General features: G+C 42.3%; 1 protein-coding gene across 1 annotated transcript; it reads right to left on the bottom strand.

Annotated features, from left to right (window-relative positions):
* Positions 1-402: 402 nt before the first annotated feature.
* On the bottom strand, positions 403-15,522 carry LOC111076806. The gene is made up of 4 exons (XM_022370785.2): positions 15,209-15,522; positions 1,918-2,698; positions 958-1,822; positions 403-884 (listed from the first exon to the last, which is right to left on the bottom strand). The coding sequence occupies exons 2-4, from the start codon at positions 2,642-2,644 to the stop codon at positions 575-577; spliced, it is 1,902 nt and encodes a 633-aa protein (XP_022226477.2). The 5' UTR covers positions 2,645-2,698; positions 15,209-15,522; the 3' UTR covers positions 403-574.
* Positions 15,523-17,007: the final 1,485 nt, after the last annotated feature.

The following is a 17,007-nucleotide window of genomic DNA, read 5'->3' as shown; positions in this document are numbered from 1 at the left end:
AGTAATAGTACAATTAATTGTATCTGATTTTGATTCCACATTTTTTGTTTGCTTTTTTGTTTGCTTTTTTGGGGGGGCTTTTCCGGGGCTTTTTGTATTCCTACTATAACTTTATGGTGGCGGCACACGATGCACTGGGATTGTCTCTAGTTGAGTTTTGGTTTCATTTCTTGCGTTGCGTTGCGTTGTTGCTGCTGCTGTTGCTGCTGCATCAGGCATTGCGCTTGCTGCGCTGCTGCAGCGTAGACGATGACGATGTTGCCATGGACTGATAACAGTTTAGATTCGCCGACATCCGGCCCAAGGCAACGGCCATGCGATGGGGCAGCCGGCACAGCTGCTCGTGTAGATTCGATGAGACAGCTCGATGATGAGGCCGCCTTCCGCTGGTTGCCGCCGCCGACGCCGTCTGCCTGCTGTCCTGTAGTCGAAGCAAATCCTCGTCAGGCTGCACATAGGACAGGTGAACGATATTGACACCCTCCTCATCATCGTCGTCGCTGTCCACTTCCTCGTAGTAGAAGAAGCCCATCGGCTGCTGCTGTGCGGCCGGATGAGCCGAATGCGCCGCGGACTATACGTTGCCGTAGAACGGTACCGGTGTGTGGGCATCGCAGGGCTTGACGCGCAGCTTCTGCTTGTAGTGGTACTCCTTGAGGTAGCTCTTCAGTCGCCCCGGCAGCTCCAGCTGATTGATGCCATCGTAGCTGGTGTTCGAGACGATCGTCGCTCGCGCCAGCTGCTGCAGCGAGAAGGTCTGTCTCCGGTGCAGCGGCATGGTCAGGCAGGGCTCGAAGAACATCACGCAGGACGGATCCTTGTAGTGCTCCAGCAGGCCCGTCACCGTGGGCGCGGTAAACACGCACGGATCATGACAGTCAAAGCTGTAGAAATGCAAGCAAAAATTGCAATTAGTTGGCAGTTCGTTTTGCCACAGAGAGATCTCTCAGGACTTACCTAAACTTGTGACCACTCTGCTCGATGCGCGCGTGCAGCGATCTTCCATATTTGCGGAATGTAACTGAGAAGAGGAACTCCTCCTGGGCCGAGTCGCGCAGCAGGAAGGTGCCCTCCGGCTTGCCCTCGAGCAGATGCTCCGCCTCATAGCGATCCATCTTGCCCCAGTAGAAGCTGCTGTTGATGATCCGCTCCAGATCGGGCACCAGGCAATGCATAAAATCGATCTGCGAGTGCACGGTCACGCTGCGACGGCCATAGGTGAGACGCACTGGAGGACCCTGCTGCTGGGGATCCATCTGCTGCTGCTGCTGCAATTGCTGGTGCTGCTGCTGCTGTGGGAGAATCGTTGCTGGCGCTGTCTCCGTCACCAGTCGAATGTTGGGGCCCACTGTTACCCGGGCATTGGGTGATTCCACCACAAATTGCGGCGAGCTGATGCGTATGATGACATCACCATTCACCGGTGCGGTCCAAATCGCCAACTGACTTGGCTCTGGCACGGCCACGGAGTTCCGTTTCCTCTGTGTCTGCAGCCGTTGCTGGGTAATCCCCAGGCCGCTGCCACTGGCCCCACTCAGCGTGGGTGGCGTCGACCGGCGATCGGCCGTGCGAGATTTCCTAGTCACCGCGGACGAAGCTGACGCTGATGTGCTGGTCTCCTTCTTATCCTTGCTGGAGTCGAGCATGTCTCTGAAGCCCCGGATGGCATCCCGGCACTTGCACTTGCAGCAACGTCGCTTGGAGCTGGTTGGGGCCGCTGCCGCTGCTGTGGCTGCTGTGGATTCTGTGGCCCCCATGGACAGGGCTTTGCTGCTGCGACTCCGACAGCAACTATTTCCGCTGGCGGCACTCCCTCTAGGAGCTGGTTCCAAGGAAATGTGGAAAAAGAGAAATAAACATTGCCTAATGAGTAATCTGTGTGGGGCTATGCCATGAGTCTATGAGTCGCCTTCTCACCTTGCTTGCTGTTGCTGTTGCTGTTGCTGATGCCGCTGGGACTGGTGTGTTGTGCTCCCGTCGACAACATTTCGCTGACTGGCAGCGACTCGAGCACCTCGCAGTATTCAACGACTTCGGCCTCGTGGCTGTGGCTGTGGTGACGCCGACGCAGCAGCGACTCATCCACATCATCATCATCATCCACATCATCATCATTATCGTTGTGGACGTCGTTCAATTGTAGCGTACTTATCGCTGCCTCAGCCACAATATTCCCGACTGCGACACCACTTCCCGGTAAATTGTTGTTATTCACGAGCTGTTGTCTCTCGGTTTTTGGCGCTTCCGTTGAACTGCCAGCAGTTCGATTTGACACCGCACCCGATCCCACTCCGGAACTCGCCTCCACCACAATTTGCTGCTGCTCATTTGCATTTAGCGTGTCCGCAGACATAGCGGCGACGGCGACGGCGACACCTTGCTCTACGTGCACCTCCTCCTGCTGCTGCTGCTGCTGCTGCACCTGACCACCATTGCCATTCTCCATTTTGGCCAATTGTATTTTGATTATGATTTGACGCACTTCCGACGCACTGTTGACGTCCGTTTGTGCTAGAATTTCCTCCACTAGTTGCACCTGCTGTGGCTCCTCTGCCACCTGCTCGAATCTCTGCTGCTGGATATTGGATTTGTTCTTGTCCTGACTGGCAACGCGTACAGTAGGCTTACTAAAGTGATGACCCATTGGAAGCTCTGTCTGTGCGCTCTGTGGGAGAGTCTTTTCTGTGCTTTCAATCTGCTGCAAATAGAGGCGAGAGAATGCAGGGAATTTCTGATTAGATTTTATTGTGGAATATTCTGGGCATTGCAAAGGGTTTTTCATACTAATACATATATATCTATTCTGGAGGCTTATCTTTATTTTACTTGGGAGTTAGCACATTTTTAATATTTACTCTCGGCATACACAGACATTTCGCAACTTCCAGATACTGCATGTCTGTGTGTGTGCAGCAGTCGTGAGTAGAGAGGGAACCAGTTTGTGCCTCTTCTCCGGCAGCGTGTGAAATGTCTTGACCTACAGCAATCCCCAGGCATGGTGGGGGCTTCACCATTCGCCCCATCCTCATTCCCAACTTAATTAGTTACTTAGTGGAAAGATATTGTTGAAGTCGAGGACTGGAATGGGCATAGAGGGCTCCTGGGGGTCTCTAGCGCAGCAATCTACGGTCAAATGGGCAATTAAATGCAGTCTCACCCTCACCAAAGACCAGTGTACTCTCTGCTGTACTCTTGCTCCCCCACGAACTGACTCATAACCAGACATAGAGACAGAGAGAGGGAGAGAGAGGTGAGAGAGAGAGAGAGCGGGAGATCTTCATCATGATGATGCTGATAAACAATGGCATACCAATCCCACGCATCAGTTCTCCCAAGAAGTAATATGCTCATCCTATTTATAGGCATGCCCCCCTAGATCACACACACACGCACACACACACACATGTGCTTCCCCCCCCCCCTACCCACAAACTCGCTCTGTAGAACCCATTTGACTTCTGGGTCAATGCGGCTGGCTTATCATCTGTACAGAAATTGGAAATCCCATAATCAACAAATGAAACGAGACCCTGGCCACAGAGGCACAACACTAAGCCCCCATTCATGGGAAATCGTTAATAATATTCACTGATAAATCAATTTAATTTCAAATCAGAACCACAAAATGTGGGCCTGTCCCCAATTCCCACTCCAATCTGTCTGCTGTGGCACTGCCTTCAGCTTTGCTTTTGCCTTTGCCTTTGCCTTTGGCTGAGTAATTACTTTCGCACTAGCCAAACTTGGAATCCTTATCGCAACGCAGACGTACTCGAAATTTACCCACTAATAAGATGCGTCAGCTTTCGTGCATCAAAGTCCCTACGCTACGAAATGTGGTACTAGGAAAGAGAGGGGAGGGAGGGAGGGTGCTGGAAGTAGGGCAGAAATACGAGTAGTAAATGGGACATGACAACGGATACAAAGCACAGGTTAATGAGTCACCCACAGCCACAGCCACATCCACCTCCATTCCCCTCTGTTAGCAGTAGAAATTCTTGTGATTTACCCTAAAATGGTGGTAGCTATGGCAGCTATGGCTATGAGCAATGAAGCTCTGTGTTAATTGAGTTGTTCGATGGTGAAATAATTAGATCACCGATCACCTGATTGCACACAACTGATTGATCGATTTGTATCAGTCATGAATGTTCTTTATAGAGGGAAATCCTTCCTAGAGGGAAATCCATGCGAACAGCATATATATATTTATATATATATATATGTATATATATTCAAATATATTTGGAAGAGAAAGATTCATTAAATCACATGACATGTTAATGAGTTTAATGAACTTTGTTAATATTCTACAATTATTGAAATCATAAGGGAATCTCCGCCAATTAAAGCAATTAAAATAAATTAAGAAACGAATTACAAATAGCAAAAAGTTTCAAGGAATACAAAATTAATTAAAATACTCAACGTTAAACCGGATGATACGTATAAATATATAAATATATTAAGACACCTAATTAAGAGTCTTTACGTATAGGAATCTCCCACATATTTTCCACTTTTATAATTATAAAACACTTAAAATATGATTAGAGACTAATTTTAATCAGTTTGTTCACTGGAATGGGAAACTACCAACCCAATCTGTCACCAACTAGAAGATTATTACGTTGAATTTTGTCGCAGAACAATAAAAATATAAATAACCACGAAATCGACTCTATTTTGATTACTCTCTCTAAAGATTGCGATCAATTGATGGCGATTATTTTAGAATTATAACGAACACGTCAAATGTACATGGCTTAAACGGAAATTGGGTTTATCAGTTCTGCGAACTGTACGTACTTTAATAGCTGCAATCTCACAATTTTTGTAGAATTCCCATACTAATGTGGATTCAAAAATTCGTTGGAACAATGATTTCACTGCACTCTCTGTGCCCCCGTCCGGAAAGCACACACACAACACACAGCCTGCTATAATGTTTTCCATGGAATTCCCACCAACCGAAAAGAGCACTAAGCACTCAAAGTTAATCACTTAACGAGTAATATTTTCCCTCTGTGCCTAATCAAACACTCAGACACTGAAACAATCCAGGCAATTAACAGTGCATACATTTCCACAAGTTTTTCCAAAACAAAACACACACGGAGAATTATCAAAGTCAAAGCTTTGACTTCCGGGAAATGTGACTTCCCAAAAGCGGGGGTAAGGGACTAAACAGTCAAAATTGGCAGCCATTTAACAAGAATCGAAATTATAATTTAAATGCTTCAGTTGAAAGTGGGGGGGGGCCCCCATTCCGCTTTCAAATTATAGAGAGTCTGTCTGCTAATAAGGCATACCATATACTACCGAGTGTACTACTCGCAGCAAATGCAATTTGTATGCACCGTTAGCAGCGCTGTCTAACGGCATACCTACTCGCTCGTACGTTTTTAGAAGTACAGTTCGTGCCGCACGTGCTGCAACCAATCGCACACATTAATCGATTTCAGATGCATCGATTTAATCAAGTGAGTAATCAATGTGCATGTCATACAACGAACGATTAAATATATCTAACCACCAACAGACAGACAGACAGTCAGAGAGAGAGAGAGAGACAGGGGAAACCGCTTTCCGTTAGTGAGTGATCCAAGCTTCATTTGTATATTTACGACTATGATGAAATACAGCAAAAAGCCAGCGACTTGAACTCAAGATTCAACTTCTGATTCCAAGAGGCCCGCATGAGGCGACAGCCAAGTCAGCCAACAAAATTTTTTCAATGGAAATACAAAACTGAAACAGCCGATAAAAGCAGCCAGGGATCATACGAGACTCAAGGCAGAGGCCAGGCATGGGGCCAGGGACGGGGCCAGGGAGCGAGAAGCCCAGTGGAAGTATAAGCAGCAGAACGCAGTTTAGGTAGGTAGTCCCATGAGTCACAGGATGACTCCCTCCTGGAGCTCTGACTGTCTGTATGACTGTCTGACGGACGGGGGCTCTCTACAGCGGCGTGCATTTTTTTTATCAGCCGGCCTGGCACTCTTCGGAGGGCCCGATCCGATCCCAGTGCTAAACTTTTTCCTTCCACTTTTTGCTTTCGGTTTTTTTTGTATTGTTGCCAGCCGGAGCAGCAGCTGAATATTTTGTTGTTGTTGTTGTTGGATTGCAGACAATGCGGAATTTCGTCAGAAAACCAAATACAGATAATGATCTAATACATAACTTGTTCAAAGTAAAAACGGTGATAAACGCTGGCTATAGAGCGGCCAGGGCGAAGGCGAGAAAGAGAGAGCCAACAAACCCAACCCAGACCCAAAACCCAAAATTTGAATGGCTAATAAGGGACTCCCAAAATGAATGGGAAGGATGGGGGGAATCACCTCTGAAAATTAACACCAAAGATGGAATACCTCAAATAAAAGCTAATTCGAAATGGAGCAGGAAATAAATCTTGGGAAAAAGTCCCCAAACAAGATATAACGAAACTAATTTAAAGAGATTCCCCAATTTAAATAAATGTTTATTTCATTGATTTTGAAATAAAAATGGAAAATTTGCATTTCTATTTGAGCTAAAAAAGAGAAAAGAAATTTGGATTTATTTTTAAATTGAAATGTCTAAAAGGGAAACAAGTTTTGCGGCTTTTGAACACAACAAATAATTCGTTAATTTTTCGTTTGTTTGAGAAGTGATAAATAGGAAAGTATGGGCGGGCCACTTATTACTAAAATTATTATTATTATTTTTTAAATTATTAAATTTTCTGTTCAAATTTATTTAATTTAATTTTACTGTTCCTGAATATCGTAATCTTAGCCATGACCACACGCGACAGACTATTAATAAATCCCAAGGAAAACTGAAATTTCATAACCCGTTTTCTAACCCATACAATCAATTATTGTTTTATCTGTAAGCGAATATAATTTCGTACATGGACCGCGCCCCACCAAGGTCCGTTATTAAAAACCCATTTGGCAGCCAGCACTCGAAATGAGTTTGTAACCTTCCCACCAAACCCAACAACAAACAACAACAGCAACAACAAAGAGCTGGCTGGCTATACGAGTGTACTGGTAGTACTCGTATGGACAATATTGTAGTATTATGTTTTACGCAGAAATTGTCACAACAGAAACGAAAGAAAAAAATGAATTGCGGTCAACGAGACAAATGGGGGGACGGACGACGCGGAATGTAGGCAAGTGCAAAAACCGAAACACACAAAGGAGCCCAACTGTCAGACACATCGAAGCAGTGAGTACCCTATAGCAGATTGTTCTCGATTCCCATTTCCTGGAAATTTTCTGGAAAGATGAAAATGACAGAAAGTTTGATTGATTGGTTTCGTGAGAAATTAATATTGAATTTTACAGCTGAAAATTATTGTGTACCCATGATTGCTGTATCTTGTAGGTTGTAAGCCTTTTTCGCACCCCCTTTCCATTTCCAAAGAAATGTATCTGTACTTCAGAGCATGACTATGTAATCAAATATGTACGAGTATTTTCTGTTTAAGGAAAGAGGCTTAATATGAGAGTGGGAACAAGCTCGCTGCGTAAGCCGATATACTCTTCAAGCCAACCTCAAGCCAGTTCCAATGAGAAGAAACCTCAACAAAAGTCAGTGGCGACGACGACGACGACAGTAGCCAGCGACACTGTGGCTGAGGAGGGGGGTAGAAGTTGGAGCAGCAGTAGCGGGGTGGTCGGATCGGGTCCGGGGCCGAGGAGAACCGTAGGATTTTAAAGCGAATTCAATTACTTTTTGTTGCTGCCGACGTCGCTTCTTTTGTCGCTTTTTTTTTTGTACGAGTATTTCTCTCTCTCTCTCTCTTTTCTTTGTTGTTATTGTTGTTGCCATTTTGTTTCTTTTTTGTGTTATTTTTTTTTTGCATTTACTTGGAATTCGCAAATGAACTTCGCTTGAAAATAAAATCACATGCAAAAACGGAGCAGCAAAGCGGGGGAAGAAGGGATGGCTAGTATAGGGGGAGGGCGAGAGCGAGAGCTCCTGAGAAAGTGTATTCCATTCCATTTTGATATATTTTTTCACTGGAAAATTGAAATGAGATTTATTTATTACGTTTTTCGGGGTTGGGCTCTGCTGTGCTGTGCTGTGGCGTGGTGTGGGGCGTCTACGATGGGATTTCATTCGCAATTAAGCCATTCATTGCTCGGGCTCTTTTCGGAAAATAAATAAAAACAGAATACTCAGAGAGAGAGAGAGAGAGAGAGAGCAATTTGGCATTCATACTTATTCGGAACTTTAATTAGCATTTCCAGTAAAAATCCACTATACAACGGATCCGAAGCTTTTTATCGCCACTCTCCACTCTCCTCACTCTGTTGCTCTCTAGCTCTATATAGCACCTGTCTCTTGCTCTTTCTTGCTGAAAAGTTCGTGACTGATTATGCTATGGGCTGGTAGGGGGTGGGGTGGTGCGGTGCAGGAGACTTAAGGAGAAATCTTCATTGACGTAGGCAAAGAATTTTGTTTATATTAAGTTTTACGCTCAAAGTGGTTATCTCTCTCTCTCTCTCTCTCTATATATATATGTATATAGTCTATTTCTCTCTTTTTCTATAGTATATTTCTCTTATCAAAAGAGAGACTGTCCACTAAAAACCCATACTTAAGCATTTCTAAGTGCGATTGTGTTGATTATCTCCAGAGCCCCAAAACGATAATAATGAATATAATAATATTAACATTTAATGTGAAAAGAGGCGATTTCTTGGAAATTCGCACACGACTCTCACAGATACAACCGCAAAAGGCTCTGCATGATAAACCCTGCAGTACCAGAGTGAGCGATGACAAATGTCAACTACGCGCATCAAGATTTTTTCTCGCCGCTGCAACAGACGAGTAGAGACGTCGACGCGCGATCGACGCGCGGTCTGACAACTCTTTTTTCTTGTTTCTTCGTACGACCGGCCGTAACAGATTCGGGCCGCGGCATCGACACGTTGTTAGAATTATGCGGGAGTGAGACGCAGGTTGTTTATTTTGGGCAAATATTATCAGGTAGGCAGGTTCATTTAATTAAAATAGCTATGTGCGTTGTAAAAATGGGTGATAGTGCGAATTAATTTTTGGACGAAATTTTTCATTTCCAACAACGAACAGAAAAACCACCCGATTGGTCGCAGCTAGTCGAACAGGTACATACTGCGGGTTTTGCTTTGGCGCAATGCACTGCTGACTACGAGAGCATGTTAACAAATTGAAATATTTTAATTAACCCACTTATTTTAAAGGCGATTCAGTTGTGCCCGCGACCTTCGATCTGCCTGGCATGGGCCCCAGTGTGTTCTTTTTGCAATTTTATTTTTAAGTTTCCCGCCTTTCCTCATTTTTTTATCCACTTGGGTATTTTGGGCCGTGGGCTCTTCGGGACAGATAGGCTCTTGGGCGTGGGCTTTGGATCGCTCGCACGTTAGCCCTCCCCGGTTAGCAGCCCACGGGCAGGCCGTTAGCATGGCTGCAGACGTTGCCACGAGGGGTGCTTACACCGCCCCCGGTCCATCGCAGAAACACACACACACACACACACACACACACATCACATGCACATGGAAATGGAATTCTTGGAAAATATGCACACGGTACTCACATGTTTGGTGAAGTCATGAAAGTTGCCCAAACGCAATATACCCTCTACACGCACATACATTCTATCTATTATATATGTATGTATGTATGTATGTATGTATGTACTTATAAGTATATGTATCCATGTGGGCTTATGTTGTTTTTCTGATTAAACGAAAGCACTAACAGAAAAATTCAACTTAATTTGCCACCACACTTTGTCCGAGGCCAAAACCAAACCTAACGCCTAACGTTAGTAGTGTTAGTTATAGTCTGGAAGATGGTCTCCCTAGATACTTTTGTATCTTTTGTTCGGGCTTCCTGCTAGTGTTAAGCTGAAATTATGAGCTTGAGCACCGCAGTGCAGCGCACCGCACCGAATGGTAACGGTACACAATAGACCCCCACAATATAAAGAAATGTGTAAAGAACTGTATCAACTTTGTGACGTACAAAAGATTTGTTTTGGTAGCCACGGGGCGGCGGCCCTGAGGTCTTTGTTCCTGAATGGATAACATTGTGGAACCGGCGGTCGGTCGTTCCGACAGACTTGCGTCTAAATCATGAATAAGTAAGATAAACAGTTTATAATACCATATGATTTGTAGCGTATAGTGTTGGAGGTTGTTTTAGTGGTAAGCTAAGAAACTTTTCGAACCGTTTGGAATTTTTAGAAAGAATTTTGTAGGTATTTTTGTGCTATAATTAGACCTGGAATAAATTGGAGAAATATTATTGAAAATATCAAAAATTTTGGAATAGATCCACAATTTAATTTACTAAAAAAACTAACTGTGTAGAACATTAGCAGGATGGACAGATTGATTCATTTTTGTATGTCATTGATGCGTTAATATCTCTTGTCTATTTTTTCTCACATAAATCTTATAAATTAATGTCTTTAAACCGACTAAAAAAATTTATACCATTAAATAAAATATTAAGAGGGGATAGTAATGAGGTGCACACAACAAAAAAAAACGAAAAAATCTCATTGATGAAAGAATAATCCGCTTTGAATAAAGATCAGACAACGATCCACAAAAATTCAAAATGCAAAATCCACAGAAATCCAAAAAGAGTTCTATCCACCCAATGAAATCCATATAGCCGAATAATATATATATAATTTTTTGCACTTTTTCCGAGATTGAGGTAGGTTTGCTTCGCGAAATTCAGTTTCACTTTAAGGTCTGCCCGTATTTACCTGTTTGGTTCCGCGTGGAAATATTAACTGAGCGACAAAGTGCAGCACTCCTCGTATTATACGAAAAACACTTGAACGACGAACGACAAAACGGTAAACGTGATTGATTAAATTTTATAATTTTAGCGATTACGATTGGCCAGAAACGCAATCAGATACGAAAACAACTGAAGCGACCTTTGGGAATACGTTGAAATATATGTATACATATATGTATATGTACATTGAGGAATACGATAGTACGCTATCAGCCAGGCGCAGAGATTATACAAGCTTCTATAAAAATTCATTGATAAATTACTACGAAGCACAGAACTAACAAACACACACACACACACACACACACCCGCACACACCCGCACACACATCCAAGAAGCCACCCGCCCACAGAGATAGCACTCTCACAGATACTCACAGGCACAAACGTAAGCACCGAGGACGGGGGCTTATCAACAGAACCGACCGTTTGCAAAGTTGAAACGAAACAAAATTCTTAGAACAATCAAAAGCATTTCGTTCGCTTTTCCCAGGAAAAGCAAATTTGTACGAGTACGGGAACCGGAGAGTCGGCGACCAGAGAATGCGAGAGTCAGGGACGGGGACGGGGACGGAGGAATGGGTGACATGCGGCTCAGATAAGTGGAAGCGAGCTTGGGGTAAGGTCAAGAGATATAGTCCAATCGCATGTTGATTATTGCTCATAGTTCCCCGGAGCTTTGTCGTGGAAACCCATTCAAATAAACACACATAGACACATACACATACATACACATAACCATTGATAACGAAACTTGGACACAAATAGAAAAATTTACATACATAAAACAAAGTTGAACTGGTTTTTGTTTTTTTTTTTTGGTCTTTCGGTGCTTTTGTCACAACAGTTTTCGGATTCACCTTTATGTGGAGTGCTCTTAAATGGCTTTGCTATGGAAATACTCATACAAAAAGGTCAGTGCAGCAGCAGGAGAATTGAGATTTAATTTAGGAGTATTCGAATTGTAGGTGCTCTTAAAAATATATATTCAAGGTAGGGAAATTCCGAAGAGATGTTCATGCCATCCAAAAATGTAGTTAATCAGTCTAACAAATTTGAATAAAGCTAAATGCTACCCAAATTAGCTTATGAAACGAAAGTGACCTATGATCCTCTGGTATCAGACTGGATATGATAAGATGTGCTATGTTCCTTAAGATAAATGTACAGAAATTCTAAAAATATAACAAAGAATAAAGAGATCAAGAAGCTGTTTTTCTATGGATAAGATATGCACCGGAAAGTGACAGATTTTGATGGGAATGGAATCTCTGCTGCATTTCTCTATAATTCCTTATGGATTTAATCCCCTAACATCTCAATCAGCAGAAAAAATATGAAATGATTCCATTCTTTTGGCTTTACAATGCTCATATAGATATCATATTTCCCTATAACTACCATTCTGTACCAATTGTAGCTCCAGGCCTCCCTACCCTCACACAGCATGAGTACTTATCCCATCCCCTCCGCACTTTGTAACGACCCACTCGAGAGCCACATGAACACACACACTACTACTATAACCAAACAGAATTGAGTATTTTGCCCACATTTCACTTTTTGGCATTGCGTTTCAATTGAACAAATTCACGCGAACAATTAACAATAAAAACGAGAAACGAACAAAATCAAATTTCCAGCGAAATCTCATCGAAAATGCCAAAGAGCAGAAAGGAAAAACAAATAACAATAGGATAAAAGAAAGGTATGTGAGTGAGTGAAGAGGAAGGGCAAATAGCCAAAATCCAATGGAGTACCTATGCCTATGATTGTATGCATTTGTAGTTTGTGTGTGTGTGTGTGTGTGTGAGTGGCAGCAGCTGAGCAGATCGCTCAGTCCGTTGCTAAGCAGACAATTTGGCATTTTGCAAGATCGTTCACGTTCGTTTACGTTCGCTTTGGCTCTTCCATCTCTTTGCCACTCGCAAAGCGCCAATTAAGCAGCGTCCCCTCTGTCTCTCTCTCTCTCTTTCTTTGACTCGGTCTCTGCTGCTGCCCCTCCTCACATTGCACTTATCCTGTTCGAAACAATTTCACATGAAAAGCTATTAAAAAAGCAAGAAAGAAAGGCCAGCTTTATAGACCGAAGCTTTAGGTACTCTTGCTGGGACATCTTTTCCATGGGAGCTCATCGGAGATTATTAATCTGAAGAGCTTAACCGAGAAAGATAATATTATGATATATTGACTTGATCAAGAAAAAAGCAGAATCTATCCAAAGTTTAATCGATAAAGCTTTTCATCTGAGGGTTTAGTTCAAAGATACTCAAACTGCATTTCCAACCAAAAAGATACTTTAGTATCTATGGCATGTGGAGTAAGGGTAGCATTGGCAGACATCTGCTCGCAATCGTGAGACCCTTCTTAAAGAGTACACAAAAAATTGAAAACGCTCTCAAGTTTAATACCAAATTTCAAGGAAATGAGCGGAAGAAGATGGTAAAAGCGGGTTTCTTTACCAAGAATCATCAAAAAAAAAAAAAGTGCAGACACACAGACACACACCCAAAGAGAGGCAGCACAGACGGCAGCAACACACTCTTTGACGCATTACAAACAAAGTTAATAACACCTTTTCTTATGAAGGGTACAACAACGCCGCCGAACGTTCCGTTCCGTTCCCTGAAGAGATGGAAGGAGAAGAGGGAGTCTTCAGATGTTGCTGTCGTTGCTGTTGTTGTTGTTGTACGGCTTCAGCCGAATTGAGCGGCTTGGCGGATAGGCTACACCTTTAGCAAGAAGCCGAAGCAGAAAGGCCGAAAGAGCCCAGAGACCAATAACCAGCCCAGTCAGCCATCTATCCAGTCAGCCAGAAGAGTGTGTATGTGTGTGTGTGTGTGTTCACATCGTTATGGTATGGGTGAGAGCATTGCACAGATACAGTGTGCACTCAACGATGAGGACAGGGGGAAATGCCCGGGCAGCCTGTTTGGCAAGTCTCCTTATGGGATGGATGGCATAGAATGTACAAAGCTTTGAATTCATTGATTGGGAGCAAACTCTCTTTACGAAGAACTACAGTGAAGCTGCCATGACGGAAGTTTATGGACCATAAACGGTTGTACCTATTAGATACAACTCAAAGAAAACTATGACCTTTTATTATACTTTTTGCAGTCGGATATAAACTTTTAAAACCATCAGAACATCAAGGAATATTTAAGGCTATGCGAGGGAAAATTTGGTATGACATTCAAAGGAAATTCAGGCTAAATGCTCGCATTGTAAATTCAATTATATAGATTGGCAATACGTCTGCATATTTTTAATAAATTCGAACTGATTTCAGAGTATATAATGTATTGTTAAAAATCATTAAAAACACTCGTAAATTAATATATCATTTCTTGTATGGTTATATGGCTTTATTTATATCTTTGAGTTAAGGAACCGTGAAGTTCAAAATTCCACTTCAATGTCACTCGGCTGTCAATCTTATTTTCATTTCAGAGAATTTCCTTGAACAAAAAACTTGAACTTTAGTTCCCCTTTCTGCGAGCTTCCACTGTATCCGCATATTGTATCTGTGTGAGGGCCAGCTTCAGCCTGGTTTGCGGTGTTAAATGTTTGCAGCAATAGCAGCAAGCGAGGCAGCAGCAGCAGCAGCAGGGGCAGGGGGTAGTATCAGCAGCAGCATTTCATTCAATAGCGCGAACGACAACGACAACAGCAACAGCAGCAACAACAACTACAACGAAAGCAGCTGCCAACATCATCGCTGCAGAGAGCACAAACACACACAGATACTACCACCCGCCGCCACCTCTACGTCTCTGTCCATGTTGGGCATGCTCTTTGCATCGGTGTGTGTGAGGCATGGGCACGAGTGTATCTGTGTCTGAGGCCCAGAGCACGAGTATTTGTATCTGTGTGTGTGAGGCCACAGCACAAGAGTGTATGTGTGTAGTGGTATTGTTGAGCTGCTGCTGCTTGTGCTTGCCCGCTTGGTCTGTCTGTCACTTCTCAGAAATCGGTCTAAATTAGAAAATGCGTTTCTGGGAATTTCATATCTATCTCTCTCTTTTGGGCACACACTCTCACACTTACAGCGAAAGATCGGGGCGACCAATGCGACAACCCATATATGTATATATACTGTAAATATATATACATATATTATTAAATATTCCTACCATTTCCCATTTCCGAGAATATGCCATTTCTCTTTAACAACTGCGGAATTTCATCAAATATTGCTACTGAAGGCTAATGAAACCACTTATGTACATACATACATATGTATATGTATGTACGAGTATTTCCCTTTAATTGGAATTTTCTACAGTTTCCAGAAGTGCAATGGACCAGAAAGCTATCCAACTATTTGGAGGGGAGCATCTGCTCTATGGGGCAGAGTGGCACCTCCCATAAAGTACCAGATTTAATTATTTTGGTGACATCTATTTTACCTTTTGATTTGCTGCTGTTTGCTATTTGCTGGTGATCCGACACTTTCAGCTAGTTGGCAATTTGTATAAATTGTATTTTAAGCATTATTTTTTTTAGCTTTCACAGTATTTCACGAGACGACACACACGCACACAATTTTTTGTGCAATTTGCACTAACGAAATATATTTTTATTTGCACCAGACAGACGGTTCGCCTGACCGTGTCTACACTGTACACTGGGCTGGATTGTATTTGATTTAATCAATTTGTGCAATTTCACGCGGCGTGACCACGTACAATAACCGAAATGTATCTTTTAAGTTGTATCTTATTATTAAACTATCTTCTAGAGGTGTCAAACCATCGAGGGCACTATCGATAGTATCGATATTTTACTGATGGCCTCTACTATCGATAGTTTTGAGACTATCATGATAGTATCGAGCTAAAGTCGTTGCGCTTTTAATATGTTTGGATTGGCTGCTATAAAAAACGAAGACAAATATGAAAAAAAAATCGACAGGTGGCATCTAATTTTTACAATGGACAAGTTCCTAAAAGGTTTCAAAGGTCTTATAATAAATTTTTCAGCACGATACTATCACGATAGTATCGACTGTTTTTTCAAAACATTCGACGTTGATATTTCTCGATATTGATATTCCGTTTAATATTACCAGCTAGCTGGGACTCTCAGCCCTAAACAAATAATTTTGTCCGATAGATACATAAATTTTTTAACAGATTGGTATGTTTTCAGAAGTCCTTTTTATTGGATTATTCACATATTAAGGTTCAAACAAAAACAGCATAAAACGAATTTGTCGTCGTTTTGTGGCGTTGCCAGACTCGTGCAATTCGTAGTTGTTGCGGGCTGCCATACCGTGATATTTTTTGATATGAAATTCGTCAATTTTGATATTCAGTTTAATATTACTAGATAGTTTACCCACATAGCCCTAAAAAAATAATTTAATCAAATTCATCAAAAAATTGTGTACAAGATTGGTTAGTTTTTAGAACTCTTTTTCATTGGATTGTTTACATATTAAGGTTCAAACAAAAACGGCCAAAGCATAAAACGTAAATGTTGACTAAATGTGACGTCACATGTTGCTGGTCAACCAAGTTTCTTCTATGCGTATGGGCTTTGGTATACCTTATTTCCTTTAATTGATGTTAAATTTGTTGTTTCAGGCTGCTTGGAAACATTAATATTGCATTTTCGTAAGATTGAGCTATTTTTTACCTATCTATGCATATGTTTTGTGTTTTATATATACATTTATCCCGGTTCTGATACCTATTATTGGTACCCATGAGCTACAAAATTTCGTTGATGTCTTTTAATAAGAGACTGAGTAGTTTCTGCATTAATTGGAGCCTGAAATTACAAACAATACCTCAAGTCCATAATATCAATTTTCCCAAGGTATGCAGATTGTTGCTCATTCCGTGCTAAAGTTGCACAGCATTGCTGCTACTCCATTTCCCCATGCTGCTGAAATTTTTCCCATACAAATCAAATGTATCATACGGGAACGCGTATGGAATGACGCAACAATGAATCTTTATTCCATACGCGTTCCCGTAAGATACATTTGATTTTGTATGGGAAAAATTTCAGCAACATGCTGCCACACCACGAAAATGAGGGGAAAGTCTCCACAAAAACACTCTATTCTCCACGAATTGAGAGTGAATTGTGCAAACTCTCCACGAATTGAGAGCAAATTTTGAAAACTCTCCACGAATTGAGAGTGAATAATATCGATATTTTTATGCGATAAGTGGAGTCTGGCGGTCATTTTGAAGCG

Source organism: Drosophila obscura, unplaced genomic scaffold (genome assembly GCF_018151105.1).
Source record: "Drosophila obscura isolate BZ-5 IFL unplaced genomic scaffold, ASM1815110v1 contig_200, whole genome shotgun sequence".
In the NCBI taxonomy this organism is placed as follows: domain Eukaryota; kingdom Metazoa; phylum Arthropoda; class Insecta; order Diptera; family Drosophilidae; genus Drosophila; species Drosophila obscura.
The sequence above is the reverse complement of the archived record's forward strand: the minus strand, read 5'-3'. Positions and strand labels throughout refer to the sequence as shown.

What these genes read in the sequence shown, in the direction of transcription:
- LOC111076806 (XM_022370785.2), bottom strand. Translation starts at nt 2,644, where the DNA reads ATGGGTCATCACTTTAGTAAGCCTACTGTACGCGTTGCCAGTCAGGAC. An exon ending in CAACAGCAACAGCAAGCAAG is followed by an intron (nt 1,823 to 1,917) that starts GTGAGAAGGCGA and finishes CCTTGGAACCAG; the next exon opens with CTCCTAGAGGGAGTGCCGCC. An exon ending in CAGAGTGGTCACAAGTTTAG is followed by an intron (nt 885 to 957) that starts GTAAGTCCTGAG and finishes GCATTTCTACAG; the next exon opens with CTTTGACTGTCATGATCCGT.